The sequence below is a fragment of the Chenopodium quinoa genome, unplaced genomic scaffold (genome assembly GCF_001683475.1).
Source record: "Chenopodium quinoa cultivar QQ74 unplaced genomic scaffold, ASM168347v1, whole genome shotgun sequence".
Taxonomy (NCBI): domain Eukaryota; kingdom Viridiplantae; phylum Streptophyta; class Magnoliopsida; order Caryophyllales; family Amaranthaceae; genus Chenopodium; species Chenopodium quinoa.
Genome location: NW_018744874.1, coordinates 1,401,000 through 1,417,244, shown reverse-complemented (window position 1 = coordinate 1,417,244; position 16,245 = coordinate 1,401,000). Strand labels below are relative to the sequence as shown.

General features: G+C 33.5%; 3 protein-coding genes across 4 annotated transcripts; 2 read left to right on the top strand and 1 right to left on the bottom strand.

Moving 5' to 3' along the window:
• Positions 1-1,490: 1,490 nt before the first annotated feature.
• LOC110705065 (BURP domain protein USPL1-like) lies at positions 1,491-3,385 on the top strand. Of its 2 annotated transcripts, XM_021882896.1 has the most exons (3): positions 1,491-1,830; positions 2,185-2,539; positions 2,678-3,385. In XM_021882896.1, exons 1-3 carry the CDS (start codon positions 1,780-1,782, stop codon positions 2,983-2,985), a joined length of 714 nt encoding a protein of 237 aa, XP_021738588.1. In that variant the 5' UTR covers positions 1,491-1,779; the 3' UTR covers positions 2,986-3,385. The 2 variants fall into 2 exon arrangements, with proteins under 2 accessions (XP_021738588.1, XP_021738587.1); XM_021882895.1 differs by having other exon boundaries at positions 1,492-1,830; positions 2,185-3,385.
• Positions 3,386-4,226: 841 nt separating this feature from the next.
• On the top strand, positions 4,227-8,484 carry LOC110705063 (ATP-dependent Clp protease proteolytic subunit 6, chloroplastic-like). The gene is made up of 9 exons (XM_021882893.1): positions 4,227-4,471; positions 4,561-4,625; positions 5,664-5,733; positions 6,263-6,464; positions 6,574-6,639; positions 6,825-6,965; positions 7,074-7,127; positions 7,417-7,509; positions 8,202-8,484. Exons 1-9 carry the CDS (start codon positions 4,380-4,382, stop codon positions 8,247-8,249), a joined length of 831 nt encoding a protein of 276 aa, XP_021738585.1. The 5' UTR covers positions 4,227-4,379; the 3' UTR covers positions 8,250-8,484.
• Positions 8,485-8,610: 126 nt separating this feature from the next.
• On the bottom strand, positions 8,611-13,292 carry LOC110705064 (dehydrodolichyl diphosphate synthase complex subunit NUS1-like). The gene is made up of 8 exons (XM_021882894.1): positions 13,127-13,292; positions 12,200-12,248; positions 10,748-11,018; positions 10,598-10,656; positions 10,180-10,363; positions 9,977-10,073; positions 9,414-9,496; positions 8,611-9,053 (listed from the first exon to the last, which is right to left on the bottom strand). The coding sequence occupies exons 2-8, from the start codon at positions 12,242-12,244 to the stop codon at positions 9,046-9,048; spliced, it is 747 nt and encodes a 248-aa protein (XP_021738586.1). The 5' UTR covers positions 12,245-12,248; positions 13,127-13,292; the 3' UTR covers positions 8,611-9,045.
• Between the last annotated feature and the right edge of the window lie 2,953 nt (positions 13,293-16,245).

The following is a 16,245-nucleotide window of genomic DNA, read 5'->3' as shown; positions in this document are numbered from 1 at the left end:
GCGTCAACATCCAACACCTTTTTAAAGCCAAAGATTCGGCCAAAATTCATTAACAAATTAGGGAAATTATTAATTAGGATTAATTAATCTTTCTTATGTTCTCATTGTTTTTTATCCAAAAAAATATAAAGTTTTCAATAATTTTTCCATTATTTATGGTCCCCTCGTTAAGAAATAGATCAAAGGGAAAAAAGTAGCCAAATCTTATTATGGAAGGAATATTGTAGAGAAGAGGTACAATTATTATTTGGTCCAAGAAAGTTATCAATTAGCTACGTTGATAAAGTTTGGCAAATTAGTCAAGTAGCATTTGTTTTGGTTCAATTAATCTGGACATATTAAAATCAAAGATAGAGAGGTTCACTTACAATGGACAAACAAAAATTTTTAGTGGTGCATCATTCTAAGGGCTTGCCTGAATTGGGTGATGAAATGGAGGGTAAAATTAAAGTGGATTGCAACGTAAGTCTCGATTTTAAATCTGAGTTGTTAACCTATGATCAAACTTGTCAGTTGTCACAGTAATCATCATGATGGCTAGCTACATAGTGTGGTGTGGCCAGCTACATATAAGAATTTGTAAATTATATATGTACTAATGTACACACGGTATGTATAGAAGAACCAGGCATACTATATGTATTAAAGTAAGTTGCATCATAATATATGTGTTTAATTTGCTTGTGACATTAAGCTATTCTCTTCAATAATCTTAACTCGACATTAAGCTATTCTCTGTGTGTGTGTGAATGCATTCAATTATAAATATTTGTAGTCGTTAATAAATAAAAAAAAAAAGAGTAATATACTAAAGAAATATACTCATTAAAAGAAATACAACAAGTTAAGATTTCACATGATTATGCCTTTTCTTATTTTTGTAAATAATGCCAAAAATAGAAATGTCATTCCGGTCATTGGGTCTAGTTCATTTATGAGCAGAACCTCATGTTAATTCATTGTATCCATTCAAGTCAAAATTTAACTCGGATCTTGAAATTAGGCCTTGTAAGTAGAATCAGTTTTAATTTTTAACACCATTAAACAAAAAGGTCAACTTGCATCTATTAATTTAGATTGAAGGAACTACTCAAGGAAGAAGATACCAATACATATATAAAAACAAATAATCAAATCAAATCAAATTAGTTTAGACCTTTGTAATCTACCGATAGCAAATTTTATATTTTTGCTTTGTTAGTCAACTACACGACTACATACGATGACTTCAAGAGATAGAAGTGTAGATATTTTGCTGTAATTAAAAAAATTGGGTTATATTGTACTAGTATATAATAGTCGTCAAAACTCAAAAGTCGTTAGAGGACAATTTTCTACACCTTCTAATAAACAATTCGTTATGATTAATTAGAAATATTCTCTTACTAGTAGTATTTTTCTACAATTTATTTATTTAAACAAGGGATAACTATAGGATGCACAGTCCAAAATTGATGATTTAATACTTTGTTATGAATTAAATCTTCGATCTAATATGAAATAAAGTCAAAAGAAAGTTTATACTCATTATATAAAGTATACTTTTAAATGTCAAGGTAGTCAATTGTCCAAATAGTTTCACATTGGCTCAAAATCCGTCTACAATGTTACCCGTCCTAATCTTTATAAAATCCGAACATTTAAAATAATAAAGAAAAAAGTGGAGATGCGATGCACCTTTCTTCTTCCCAAGGCACAAAACTCCATCATCACCATAGAAGTAATTAAAGAAGCAAATTAAACAAAGGTGGTTTCTTTGAACAGAACACACACTAAGACATGGGCAGTCTTTTACAACCTTGCAACTTCCTCTTCCTCCTCCTTTTGCTGGTAATATTTACTTCATATTTTCTAGCTTCTCATTTTTTCTTATACAAGTAATCTTTCTTTTTCTTCATTTTTTAGCGTTATTTAGTTTTCAAAATTCTTAAATTAAATTGAGACACATAATTTATATTATTCTATGCCAAACACTCCATTAATTTATGATATTATGTGGTTATCACAAAAATTTCATAATATTATGCCATTTTTTTTTTTGAGACAAAAATTATGGCATCTTGAATTCTTGATGTGTGGGTGTTTTATTCTTAATTTTTATATTTTTCATCCTCAAACTTTATTTTAATTTTTTTTAAAATGTATTTCCTTCTAATATTATGATAATTATTGAATATTTTGCAGAGCATTATCCAAGGAAATTTTGGTAGAAAAATAGCAAACCATGTTCATGATGATGATCAACATATGCATGTCCGTACATCATCATCATCATCTAACATGGATCACATGGAAATATCATGGAACATATTCTTTCACATTGAAGACCTAAAACTTGGTAAAAAAATCCCATTATATTTTCCCATAAAAAACTCATCTTTTACTCCTCACATAATATCTAAACAAGAATCAAATTTAATCCCTTTTTCATCAACACAAATTCCGAAAATACGCGAATTTTTCTCATTTGCTCAAGAATCACCTCAAGCTAAGGCCATAAAACACACCCTTATGCATTGTGAAACCCCTCCTTTAGAAGGTGAGACCAAATTTTGTGCTACCTCTTTAGAGTCTATGCTTGATAATTTAAGCCTAATCTTCGGATTAGGTGAAAAATTCGAGGTTTTGACAACTAAAAAGACCAAAAATTTGATCCCAATTTTGCAAAATTATACAGTTTTGGAAGATCCTAAGGAAATTGTTGCGAATAAAATGGTAGGGTGTCACCCTGTGCCTTACCCTTATGCAGTGTACTATTGTCATGGGCAAGTGAATGATAATAGGTTGTTTGTGATCTCACTTGAGGGTCAAGAGGATAGGCAGAGAATTGAAGCTGTTGCAATCTGCCACATGGATACTTCTCAGTGGGACCCACATCATGTCTCGTTTCGCGTGCTCGGGATCGAGCCTGGGGCTGCCCCTGTGTGCCATGTGTTCCCTCAAGATAATCTAGTATGGGTTTCATCCCATAGCTCTGCTACTTAGTGTAGTGTAGTGTGTGAAATTAAGAGCATCTATGTGTTTGAGTAATGTGGGCTGAATTTGGTGCTTGTAAATCTTGTGTTAGTAACACTTGAAGTTTGTGTGTGTACTTCATGATTGTATGGGCTTAGGCCTATTATGAGGATTTAATCTCCTATCCATTAAATGAATCTGTCAAAATGTAAATTTGTTGAGTGTTATCACTAAATTTGTACAAGAAGCTCCATTTCAATAGGCTCAATTATACTAAAGGAGCTATGTTTTTCTTGGTCAGTGTAATTTCAATGTGTCTGATTGTATTCTTGCTCCTTGCATAATCATGTACTCCCTCCGTCCCTTATTTTTTGCCCCATTGCAAATATATGGGTCAAATTAATAAAACCTTGACCATGAATTCTCGTTATCCTATAAGTTATAATATATTCTAGTGAGATCTTGTTAGACTCGTCTCATTGTATATTTTATTAATATCATGTTTTTGTAACTTTTACGCGTATAAAAATGGAGATACTACCTCCGTTACAGGTTATGTGCAACGATTAGACATTTTCCCTCTCTGCTATATGTCAAATCGTTGCACATAACCTGTAACGGAGGTAGTATATATGATTGAAGACATGTCTTAGAGACCGTGAAAAGTCAAATGGGGCAAAAAAAATAAGGGATAGAGGGAGTATATTTCAATGTTCTAACATAAAACAATAAACATCGAATTAGATTAGAAATCCTTTTTCTTGGATATTAAGCGTAAAATTGACAATTTTTGGCACGACTTACCGATAAAAATTAAATCATACAAGAATTTGGTGGGAAAGATTCAAACCCAACCAATTACCACAATGAATATGGCTCGATGTTCAATACTTAATTTAAAACACTCTGATTATACTTGATAGTTCTACAACTTTAACTCTTACGAAGTATTGAACTATTTGAGTTGATTTATGTGCAACATAAAATTGACTCAAATCCAAACATAGCGAAAGTTAGGCTTGGGTCAAGTGGCTCACATCCACGAGCTATGCTGGTAGTCTATGTACATGACGATCTGTACCTAAACACAACCCTTGACATCATCACTCGTTTTCAATAAAAGGTTCCTAACGAAAAACCTTTAATGAAAGTCGTAATTAATTTTTAAATATGATATCCATACACGACCCATGCCCATCGACGTACCACAACTACCACTCATATTGGCTAATACAATGGCTCAGCCCATGCCCAATTCTTTACCCACCCCAATCCATAAGAGTTAGGCCTTCCAAAACCCAAAAACATCACCATTACTTACCATTCATCGAGAACATCTGTATAGTAGAGTCGTCTTCTTCACCAACACCTTCTTTCTCTCTCTTCTACTCACTCACTCTTCCAAGTTCCCAGAAATCACAAAAATGGCGGCAGCTTCAATTTCTACCTATTTTACTTGTTCTTCAATTGCTTCTCAGAAAACTAAAACCTCCCCATTTCCATTTCTCTCCCAAAGGTTCTTTAATTTCACCCAATTTAATTTTCTTGCATTTTTTTTAAATTTTTTTTTGATGTAGTTTCTAATTCAATGATTTACAATTGCAGAAGCTCAAGTAAATCGATTGTTTCTTTACTATCCAATTACCCCAGTGATTATTCATCTATTTCTGGTAATTTGATTTCTTACTATCTACAAATTTATCTTTTCAATTAAATTTTTTTCTGAAATTTGAAATGTTTGAGGAATTTTGATTTGTTACTGAAACTTATAATTAGACTTATTAGTGTGAAATTTGCTTGCGTTACACTTTTCCCAATTGATTAAAAAAGGGTGAACTGTTAGTATTGTTGTGGGTATGAATTGGATGACTGCTTTTTTTTTTTTTTTTTTTTTTTTCAGATTTTAGTTGGTGATTATTTGTTTATTTAGGCATTAATTTTTTTATCGCGAAATAGAATGGAAATCTGAATTGGAATATCATGATTGATTTGTGGGATTGCTCAATTTATTAAGAGAGGGAATTTAGAAATGGAAATGTATTGGCATTAGGGTTAGAGATATTTGAAAGGGAGTGAGTATCATTGTTTGTGATCACTAAATTACGAACGAGGTTTTTATAAGGTAATTGGAATGATTGTTTGGGTGGAACTAAGCTAAACGATGTTAGGAAAGATAGACTTATCTATCAGCAATAGAATAAGTGAACCCCTAACAGCTCTGTTGGTAGCCAATTATAGATAGCGGTAATGAGAATAGATTCAATTGTAATTTGGCAAGAAAAGTAGCATCCTAATGTCTTTAATAATGCAATCTCATCCTCAAACTTGTGTTAATCTGTAAAAATGTCCACCAACTAATACCACCATAGATGCTAATGGATGGTAATGAAAACTAATATTTAAAAAAAAAAAAAAAAAAAAAAAAAAAGAGAGAGAGAGAGAGAGAGAGAAGAGCTAACCTAGGGTGACGTGGTATTACCATGGGAATGAACCTTAATTTTTCTAACCATTTATTTCTACTTGACAAACGTGTTTGTAAGCGACTAAGTGGTCTATTTGTATTGCCCTTTTTTTTCCCCTGGCATGACCGGAGTGGCCTATTGCCTTTAAATTAGAAATGTAGGTGAAGTTGCTGGTGATGTGTTGTATTCCTCTCTAAGTTGAGCTTGACTTTGTACGTTTAAGCTGCTATGTCACTACAATTGCAGGATTATCTAGTAAAAGCATTGGTCTGCCTTTGAAGCTCGATCAGTCTGGTCAGTACAATTCAACTTTAAGGTATGTTGCTATTCTAGTAAAGATAGTTTAGTCAATTTGAATCAATATTACTTTTATCTGGAAACAAAGAACTCTGCTAGAATTCAGAAAGAAAGATTTGTAGACTTTAATTTATCTGCCAAACAATGTGTTATTGTACTAGTATATCACATTTGCATATCGTGTTATTGTAATTACTAGTATTTGATATAGTTTCCTGGATAGGGGAATAGAGAAAGGGGGGGGGGGGCGTGGTGTTATGGTCTTAATATCTCATTGGCAATATCATATGACATAGGATGTACCATTGAAATGATCTAATCTTCAACCATATGGGTTCCTCCGTAAGAAATGTAGAGTTACACTCAATAGCAGCAGAAGGAAAGGAGTTAGGTCTCTTTTATCACTGTTAGTTTCTAAAGAACAAAGATCTATATATGATTGGACAATAACTGATGGAATAACCTTAGTTTATTTATTGCTGTATTTTTTGATTGACTATTGCCTTGATAGTTACATTCTTTCCTCATAATCTTCTACTTTGTGCCAGCAATGGGCCTATAGAAGCCAGAAAGGGTAATCCACCTGTAATGCCTGCTGTAATGACACCAGGGGGACCTTTGGACCTTTCTAGCGTTTTATTCAGGAACCGGATCATATTTATTGGGCAACCAGTGAATTCTCAGGTGGCTCAACGTGTTATATCTCAGCTAGTAACTTTGGCAACTATTGACGAAAACTCTGACATACTGGTATTCTTTTTAATAGCTCACATGCTCTTCCCTTTTCATATCAATCTTTGTATCAAGATTCTGGGCTGAGAATTTCTGTGTCTGATGGGTATCTCTCCCATTTTTTCAGATGTATATAAACTGCCCTGGTGGAAGCACATATTCCGTGTTAGCGATTTACGACTGCATGTCTTGGGTAAGCTGTCCAAGATTATTTTGCAGTTGTTGGGGGCAAGGGTGCGGGTATATTTGGTTTTATGCACAGTGTGAAAGAGAGATAGGGTACTAGTTGGTTCAGAATCCTTTTGCTGGTTCCTGGGGGTTCATATCAGTAAAAGAATTCCGGAAAGCTTCTGTTGACAACAGTATTTTCACTTTCAGATAAAGCCAAAAGTTGGGACAGTTTGTTTTGGTGTAGCTGCAAGTCAAGGTGCACTTCTCCTTGCTGGTGGAGAAAAGGGAATGCGTTATGCAATGCCAAATTCACGTGTTATGATCCATCAACCACAGAGTGGATGTGGGGTATGTGTTTAATTCTCATTTTATACGGTGTTTATGCAGCACATTATACAGGTGGTTCTGATTTAATATGTTGCATATTAGAGCTTGATCTTTCCATGTATCTTGTAGGGTCACGTTGAGGACGTCAGGCGTCAAGTGAATGAAGCAGTTCAGTCTCGCCATGTCAGTATCACTCTCTATTCCTCGTTTTAAGCAAGAATAACTATAACAGTCATCAGCTCATTACATAGTATTTACAATGAACTTCTGTACTGATGGACTCAGTAAAGCAATTAAACAAGAATCGTCAAATTCTTATCGATTTCAAATGGGTATTAGTGTTGGGGGATAGACATGCATTTGATATGATATATAAGTATTTGTATATGGTCTTATGAATTTACTGCTTTACAGTGTGGTATTACTGAGACTAGTTCTGAACAAAACTTTCTTCCTTGTGGATGTATTGCAGAAAATTGACAAAATGTATGCTGCATTCACTGGTCAACCACTTGAAAAAGTACAGCAATACACAGAGAGGGACCGTTTCCTATCTGTTACAGAGGTAACGTCAAGCAAATATACTGTAGGATATGTGGGCTTCATAAATGTTCCTTTTTACTTGAAAAAAAGCCCCTCTTAATAAATAAAATATTTTTGCATACTAAAAGAATAGCAGTTAACTCATTGCTTGCAAAGTATAAACTTTTGCTTGAAAAGCAAACAAAGTTCAGTGCAAACAAAGTTCAGTGCAAACCTTTGCATATAAAGAGCCATTTTAAGTTATTTACAACATTTACTTGCAGTGTTTGTTCATCACCCCCGATCCTGGAATTTAGTAAAAATATTTTACAAAATTTTATATTTCTCGTCTGTCTGTTAAGAAGTTGCTTCATCCTTTCCTCGCACCAGATTGGCTGAAGAAAGTGCTTAATGAGTGGGATCTTGCTATCCATTTGCATGATCTTCACAGAATACACTGATATCAGCAAATTTTGGTCTGAACTCACATTGGATTTTGTAGGTCATTACTCATGATTTCAGAGGTGGAATATTCATAAGCCTTTTCTTTAATGTTTCCCATTACCCAATCTATTTTTGCAGAGACGGATCTTGTGTGTGTGTGTGTGTGTGTGTTAATTATGCTGCTTTTGTTGGTCTATTTTTTCTTTAATGTTTCCCATTACCCGATCCATAAGCCTTTCTCTGGCGTATCAGCGAGATTGAGTCCTTTGTTTATATTCCTCCCTTGTGCAGGCGATGGAGTTTGGTCTTATAGATGGCATTTTGGAAACAGAGTATTGAGGATGCTGCGTATGACATGTTGCAATTTCATGGATGCATCTTTCTTATAGCTGTTGTACGAAGTATAGTTCACAAGTTGTCCAATACTAATTGTGTTGCATTGCTATCTCACTTTAACAACATTGTAATTGGAAGGGACATGGTTGTTGTCCTTGTATATCTTCAAAGAGGAATTATATTCAATTTTTTTAAAATCGAATGGTAAATTGTGGGCAGGTAATGTTCCAATTGATTTTGTTTTGCTGAACAGAAAATCTACAGATTTAAATTCTGCTGCTAGCAGGAATGGTTTTTGATACATGAGGGAGAGGTGCAGGCAATTTATTGCTTTTACAAGATTTGTTTTGCACAAGGTCAAAACTGAAGAAAATATCACCTTACTATATAAATGATATGACTGAAAACGTTTCTATAACTACAAACTATTTCAATGGTTTTCATCATGATAAACTACTGCAATAACAAGTTTATGTTCATAAATTATCGTTCAAGATGAGCCTTCTCATGGACGTGCACGTTCATAAACAAATCAATTTCAATCAATTTACAACCTTGTGCCAAACTCACAAGAGCTTTAAGAAGTACAAAATGATCGCCTCCCTACAAACGGGAACCAACTTTCTTATTTTGGGGGTTGTGGGAGGAGATAACAATTCATGTATTTAAGGTTCTCCCTCCCCATAAGAATGTTGTGGTATATGGTTAAGCCTACTCATACATCCATATAGTGTTCTGGCATGTTTAAAATGCTTCGCCTTTTATCTGACTCAGTAGCACTTCTGGTGTATATGCTATGCTATGTACCTGAGAAAAGAGTAAAAGACAATTGCCAAGAAAATCAGAAACAATGCCTTATAGTATGTGAAGTAAAGCACGACTAGTCCATTCTCAAAATCTGAACATTCAATCAGCCAAATGGTTGAATATTGAAAGTCTTGCTGATAGAGAAAATGTTTAATCTCAAGCCTTCACACATTATAACAGCCATCAATAATTTTTCAAATTATGAACAGCAGAACACTTTGACGGGATAGAACATAGTGTCTAGTAATTATTTTTGCTTATCTACTTATCTTTACACAGAGCAGGGTAGCCCTTTTCAGTTTCTGAATGTTTAACAAGTAAAAAGATAATAGAGCAAACCAATTTACATAAAAGACTTACCATAATTTTGGCAAACTGTAGTGAATCTGTAAATGGCCTTGATTAAGAAGCTGTATTTCTTAGACTTCAAATTTCCCATATGACTACAACAGAAAAGAAAGCCTCAATGTAAAGCATCCACTGTAAATATATGGTCAAGTAGCAAGATACAAGAAGCATAACTAAAGAAAATAGGGCCTAACAATAGGGTAACAAAATGCACTAGGCAACCAAATTTAATATGGAGACACGGAGTACAACTAACAATTTCAATGTGCTAAGAAAATCTCCCGAGTACAGAGTGGCCTGATGTCAAGAAACGAAAATTGGATTACAAAGAAAAGAAAATAAGAGGGAAAACAATTTACAACCAGTGTGGTTCCAGAAACAGTGAGATTTACTTGTGGGAGCCTTTAACCTGTCAAACCTTTTCAATTACAAACTGTATCCTTTGTTTTAATTTTTTTTATTTTTATTTTTTTATTTTTTTATTTTTTTTCTTTACTGCTGTTTTAGCTAGTCCAGGAAAATTGTGCTTACAATGCAAGGTTATAATGGTTCACACTTCCAAAAGATTTACTCACACAATCTCAGTATAGCTTAATCTCCATGGTGGAAAGCCAAGATGACATCTTGCAGGTCCGTAAATTAAGAGTAGATCAGGTTCGGGACCAGAACAACCTGCTTATAGAAATAAATTTAATAAGGAATTACTTTCAAGAGACTAAATAGTTGTCAAATTTAGAAAGAAAAACTTCAAAGAAAACATTCTGAAAAATAGACAAACCAACTAGTTGTAAAGCCTCGTCAATGATTGGTTCAGTAAATTTTGTCTTGTCTCCATTACCATCCTTATACTTTGAAAAAAGCAAATTTGCTGCTTTCACTACACCTTCTTTCCCATCAGAGACTGAAACAAACTCCAAGATCAACTGACTAGGCTTTAGGACAGCTTCATCTGTTTCAACTGCCTGCAAAAAAAGGATACGTTTTTCAACGAAACCTCCCGCAGAACTAACAACAGCAAAAAAAATAGGATCTATCACAATATGATGGGATTAGATGCAAGTTTATGATTTAACCATTTTCCTATTAAGATAAATTCATTAACTATATGCAAACCCAAACTACTCTCTGTTAGATAACTCTGTAGCAAACATGCACAAAAGCCAGTCTGGTTAGGATCATATGAGCAGATTTGATACCTTCCGTGGTCTTGCATCGCATTCAGCTATGATGGTCTCCTGTGATTGCTTCAACACCCCTAAACAAACAGAACCTCAGGCAAACTGATACAGGCAATTTGAGAGGTTGGGAGTAATTCAAAACCTATTTATAGATCACCACAATTTTACCTTCCATATCATAAAGACAAACATTCTTCACTCCAATAGCAGTCACCCAATGCAAAAGCTCAATAACTTCTGAAATCTGGTGCGCTTCTTCACTTTCAATCACAATAGCCAGGTATTTCACCTTACTTGGATCTAAAGATCTGTATTTCTTAAAAAATCCACAAGTGATAAGGTAGCTTTCAAGCGTGTAATATACATCGTTTACCCAGTACCATATTGTCACCAAAAAATGTAGAACATTCCACAGTAGTATAGCAGAAAATCTAGTAACCTGCAAAGAGACGTGATGATACAGATTACACATAAAAGAAATTACAAACAAGCATATGTGACACCCTGGTCATAACTTTGTGTGTGGCACACGAAAACACGAAAAACACAGTAGTTAGGTCAATTCATTAATAAAAAAAAATAACTTTTCGCAAATAACTGCATAGAAATCAGAATGCATTCCTAAATAAGTATCACATGCTACAAGAACTACTGTTTCTATTGACTGTACATTATCTATTCACAATCAGCCTGGCTCAACATGTCTATCTGAGTAATTGCCTGTATCTGATATGTGAGAGAAAATGTATCCTTTCCAAACATAAAACAGGTAATTCTGTCCATTAATATTTGCATTACAGATGATAGTTATCCACTCCATGCCCACCAACATAATCCGTAAACCTTTCAAATTTTCATAGAGCATAACTCCATGCCCAACCTGTATGCAGTACCGCAGAATCTTAAGCACTCCAGGATTATAGAATGCAAACTCTTACCTTCTCAGTCAGAGTGTGTAACCCTCAAAGGCCTAATATAATCCACCAAATAGATAGTACAACCTCAAAACAAGTTTGAGTTTACACTACCCAATACCTATAGAGATTCCAGATCTCCTGTTCTATAGTTGCTTTCACTATAGAAGCTAAATCAAGTTCACTATAAGATACAAGTTCAAAACAGCTTCACCACGAGTAAATTCTCTCTCCAGTTCTAACACAATCCACTAACTTACTAACCTGCATCTCTCGTAAGAGACTAAGGTTTTCAATAGTTTCCTAGTAATCCCCCCCCCCCTTCTCTCTCTCTCTCTCTCTCAATTAAATGTACAAAAGGTTCCCGGGGGGGGGGGGAGAAAGGCAGATTAATTGAGCAAAAAAAAAATATATATATATATATATATATTTATTGAGATTACAGCATTATTGACAGTTTGATCATATAGCTAATCTGAAATCCCTTTTAACAATCAGACACTTAATATCTTCAAGTCAACGGATGTAACTAAGTTTAGTGCAAAATATTCATTAATTTGTCGCGTAAGTCAGAACAAGAAGTTCACTTCCATGAATTTTACAGCTCCAACTCCAACATTGAATAACATTAAAGAAAACAAAACTTAAGCAACAGATAAAGTTCATAGCAACATAAACAATGGTTTCCCAAAGGGTTAGTGCTCACCTTGGTGATCCAATATGAATGCAAGTACCTTTCTCTACAATCCATTAATCTGCAATTTCAACAAGACATCAAATATGTCAACATTCAATAAGAAGAAGAACCGATAAACGATTCCACAGTACAAAAACCCAAGGAAAGAGCAAGTTTTTCGCCAAGGAGGACGAGAAAATATTAAGAAATTAAACTTCAACATACAAATAACAAACACAACCAGAAATTCAGGAAGTGTGTAAAGAGCTTTAGCATGACAATCTTCTATACCCGACTAGAATTCCTCATTTTTCTTCCTTTCTTAATTGAACATATACTTTGTATGATACCCGTTTTTTTTATCTCTCTCTATAATTTAGCTCTACCATAGACACCCCTACTTCCCTACCTAATAAGCAGAACTGTTGTCTCCCAAATAATCACCATCATTTTGAAATCCAATCAATCATTGGCAGTTTTTATACATCTAAAACTAATAATCTATAGTTTTACACAATAATAGACTCTTGATTCTAAAATATTACCAAATGTACCAATACTTAATATGATCACCCTAACATCATAAGCAAAACTTCCACTTTCCAAGAAAATCACCATTGTTTAGGGATTAAATCAATAATTTAGACTTTTAATACATCCTAAACTCAAATCACATCGTAATTGGTTCATGATTTTTTCATTTAGCTATTCAACAAAGTGAGCCCATGCCGGTTTTCTCTCCTCTACCCATTACTCTCCTACTCTGACCAGGCCCGTCCCTGAGGCAGGGCAGGAGGGAAAAGAGCTCTGATTTCATAGTTAAATCCTAACATTAAAGTGTTGTGCAATACATTAGCAATCAAATTTGATTCATAATTATAGGGATATTTGATTCAATTATCGATCTCATAATTTTAAGGATATTTGATATGATGATAACAAATACAAACAACTTACCTCAGAAGCTGCTTCAATGGGGGATACAAGAACTAGATTCAACGGATAACGCCAACTGCGCTTCAATGGAGAACGTTGAGTGCACTTCAATGGATATCTCACTAATCTAAGAGAGAACAATTCTATGGATCCCTATGACCCGTTACAGTTATTAAAGGAATAGATCCGTCTAATAAATAAATGGGCTGAATCTTTATACGATAGTCCTGTTTTAAAAAGTATAGTTTAAATTTACACTTCTTTTTCCCAAATATTATCTTTACACACCAAAGTTTGTATAATTTGTCACATAAATAAAAAAATAAAAACTTGTATAAATTGTTTGTAAGTTTTTTTTGTTTTTTTTTTCAATTTTAAAATGACTGAAATTACATTAATTAAACTGAGTTTACAACAAACGAAAGGAAAATATGGTAACATAAGTCAATTACAATTTATCATGTGTTTAATGTGTTTAGGATGAGTTTTCCTCAAAAAAAAATGTGGTTAGGATGACTCTTTTGTCATAGCAATTATGGCAAACTAATAGTGTCGTGTGAAGTGTGAATTATGCATTTGTATAGGTAGTGTTACCTTTGCGGTTTTAACATCTGCTGACGATCACCTACATTTTATTATAAATGCAGTTGCAGACTAGCAAGTGTATAATTCACTAATTATATGAGTTGGTTAGTGTTCTGTGTAAAACGGAAAATTGTTAGTGAATAACTTTGGAAGTGACAACTTTAATACTTAAGAAATAAAAAAAAAATAATAAAAAAAATAAAAAAATCTAGATCAACCGAAGAAATTCCAAAATGCGAGGAGAGATTACATCACTTCTCACCCTTTGGGCAAACTCCTATGGTTGAAAGTGAGTAAATTTGTGTACTACATTATTAACCCCTCGCTTTACAAAAGACCATGAAACACTAGTAAAATTAGAAGAAAAAAAATCTAGAAGATCCTTTATAATCAGATGAAAGGAATTGGGGCCATATAAACGCTTCCTCATTGCCTCAATCACCACCAGATTATCATTCTCGATCTCATACCCTTGTGTCTCGCAATCTTCATGCCCTAAAATACCGCTTTCACCTCTTCAATCTTAGTCTCTCATTTTTCACTCCACTACACCGTAGCTCCCCAAATCACCACCCCTTCACTATTTCTACAGACTGCACCCATCCCCCATCCCCACCTCCCCCAAAACACCAGAATCAACAATAATTTTAACACATCAGATGTCAGAGGAGACCCGCCCACAAAGACACTCTTTCTACCCATCAATTCCCCTTGTTATTCAATTTTCCCACCTCACGTCCCTTCGTATTAATCTTCAAAGCATAGCTAGCAATTTGCTCAACATTCGGATTTTCACCTTCAATCATTCATTTGTTCCTTGTGCCCTACATAGCCCAACACATGGTAATTAAACTCACCATATCCTCCCCAAAATTAACAAAAACAGTGCTACCACTAGTCACCCATACTACAAAGAGAGTGAGACAAAACCATAGAATAATAACACTTAATCCAAATTACTTGGGCTAAACTGCAATCTTAACGCATGCATGACAGATTCTTCTTCTCTCTAGCAAACACCAAAAGCTAGTAGCCAAGGCACAAACTAACTACAAAAGAAATTAGCTTTAAAATCTTATGTAGCCTAAAAAATCTAATTTGCTAATTAGCTTACTATTGGAGTAGCTCTAATCGGTTCCTTTTATTAGATACATTTTAACTTTATACCCTAGTGTCCCAACCAGTTCAGCGAATACCCATCCAAAACTTAACCACTTATGTGGCGAACTCCCAACCAAAGCTCAACCCTTACTCTCAAACCACACTTATGCGGCAAACTCCCACCTAGCCCCAACCTAGCTGATCGATCGAACCCACACAACTCCCACCCACCCTAGTCAGCACGAACCTATGACCACCCAGCCCTCCGCACCAAACCCGACACCCTAGTCTTTTAAAAAATTATTTATTATAATTAAATTTAAAATTATTATTTGTATTTAAAGTTTATATTAAGCTATATTTTATTTTTAATTAAGACAATTCTTATTTAAATGAGAGTTAATTATAGTATAAGTCAAATGATGACTTGTTTGACTGATCACGGGTAAAATCTAGTACTTAAATTATTTATGGAATAAAATTGAATTAATATTGGAAGATCACCTGAAGTTCAACTTATTGTGGTTATTTTTTTTCATTATTTTACTGTATTATATTAGACTTTCCTTATAATTATCATATGTCTATGCATTTCTATTTTACACTAATATTTTCCATATGAAAATGACAAAAACGGCAAAAAAAGAATGATGCGTTATCAAATCAAGAACGAATTTTTTTAGTGTGTCATTAAGTATATAGTTATTGAAATATATACTTATGGATTATTGATTAGTTATTATTCATTGATTATTATTAATTATTTATTTAAGTAAATTATAAAAATATAATTTTTAATTATATTTTTTTTCTAACGGATAAATAACAAAAGAATATCAAAAGAGAAGTGTGAATAATGAAAATGTCCAAATGAGGCAATTAAATAAAGAGAGAAAGCATTTAACCAATTATATAAAATTATTTACGAATTAACAAATTACATAACTATTTAATAATTATAAAAATAAATGATTTTTTTTAATAATCATTTTGCCCCGGGCCTCCAAATTGTCAAAATCAGCTCTGACTCTGACTAACATACTAAAAATAAAAAATAAAAAATTCCCTCAAATATTTTTTTTTTTTTGAAGAAAAAAAATTCCCTCGAATATATAAGTGAAAGAATTAGGTATGGATGTTACTCAGTTAGACATGAATTTTTCACAATCAACACAATTTCTATGTCAAAACCCACAAATAGAAGCATATCAACCAAAAATTAAAAAAAAAAAAAAAAAAAAAAAGGCAATATTCGCTCTTAATCTCTAAAACCCACCTCCCAAAATCAAACATTTAATTCAACAAAATGCACACCAATATAATTAAGGAGAAAATTGTATATATATTGTACAAAAAAAATTTATTGTATAATAAAGTTTTGATCTTTAGTAGATCAATCAATTTAAGGAAAAGATAAAGTCGGAAATTTAGACAGAAAATAAGAATAAAATAAA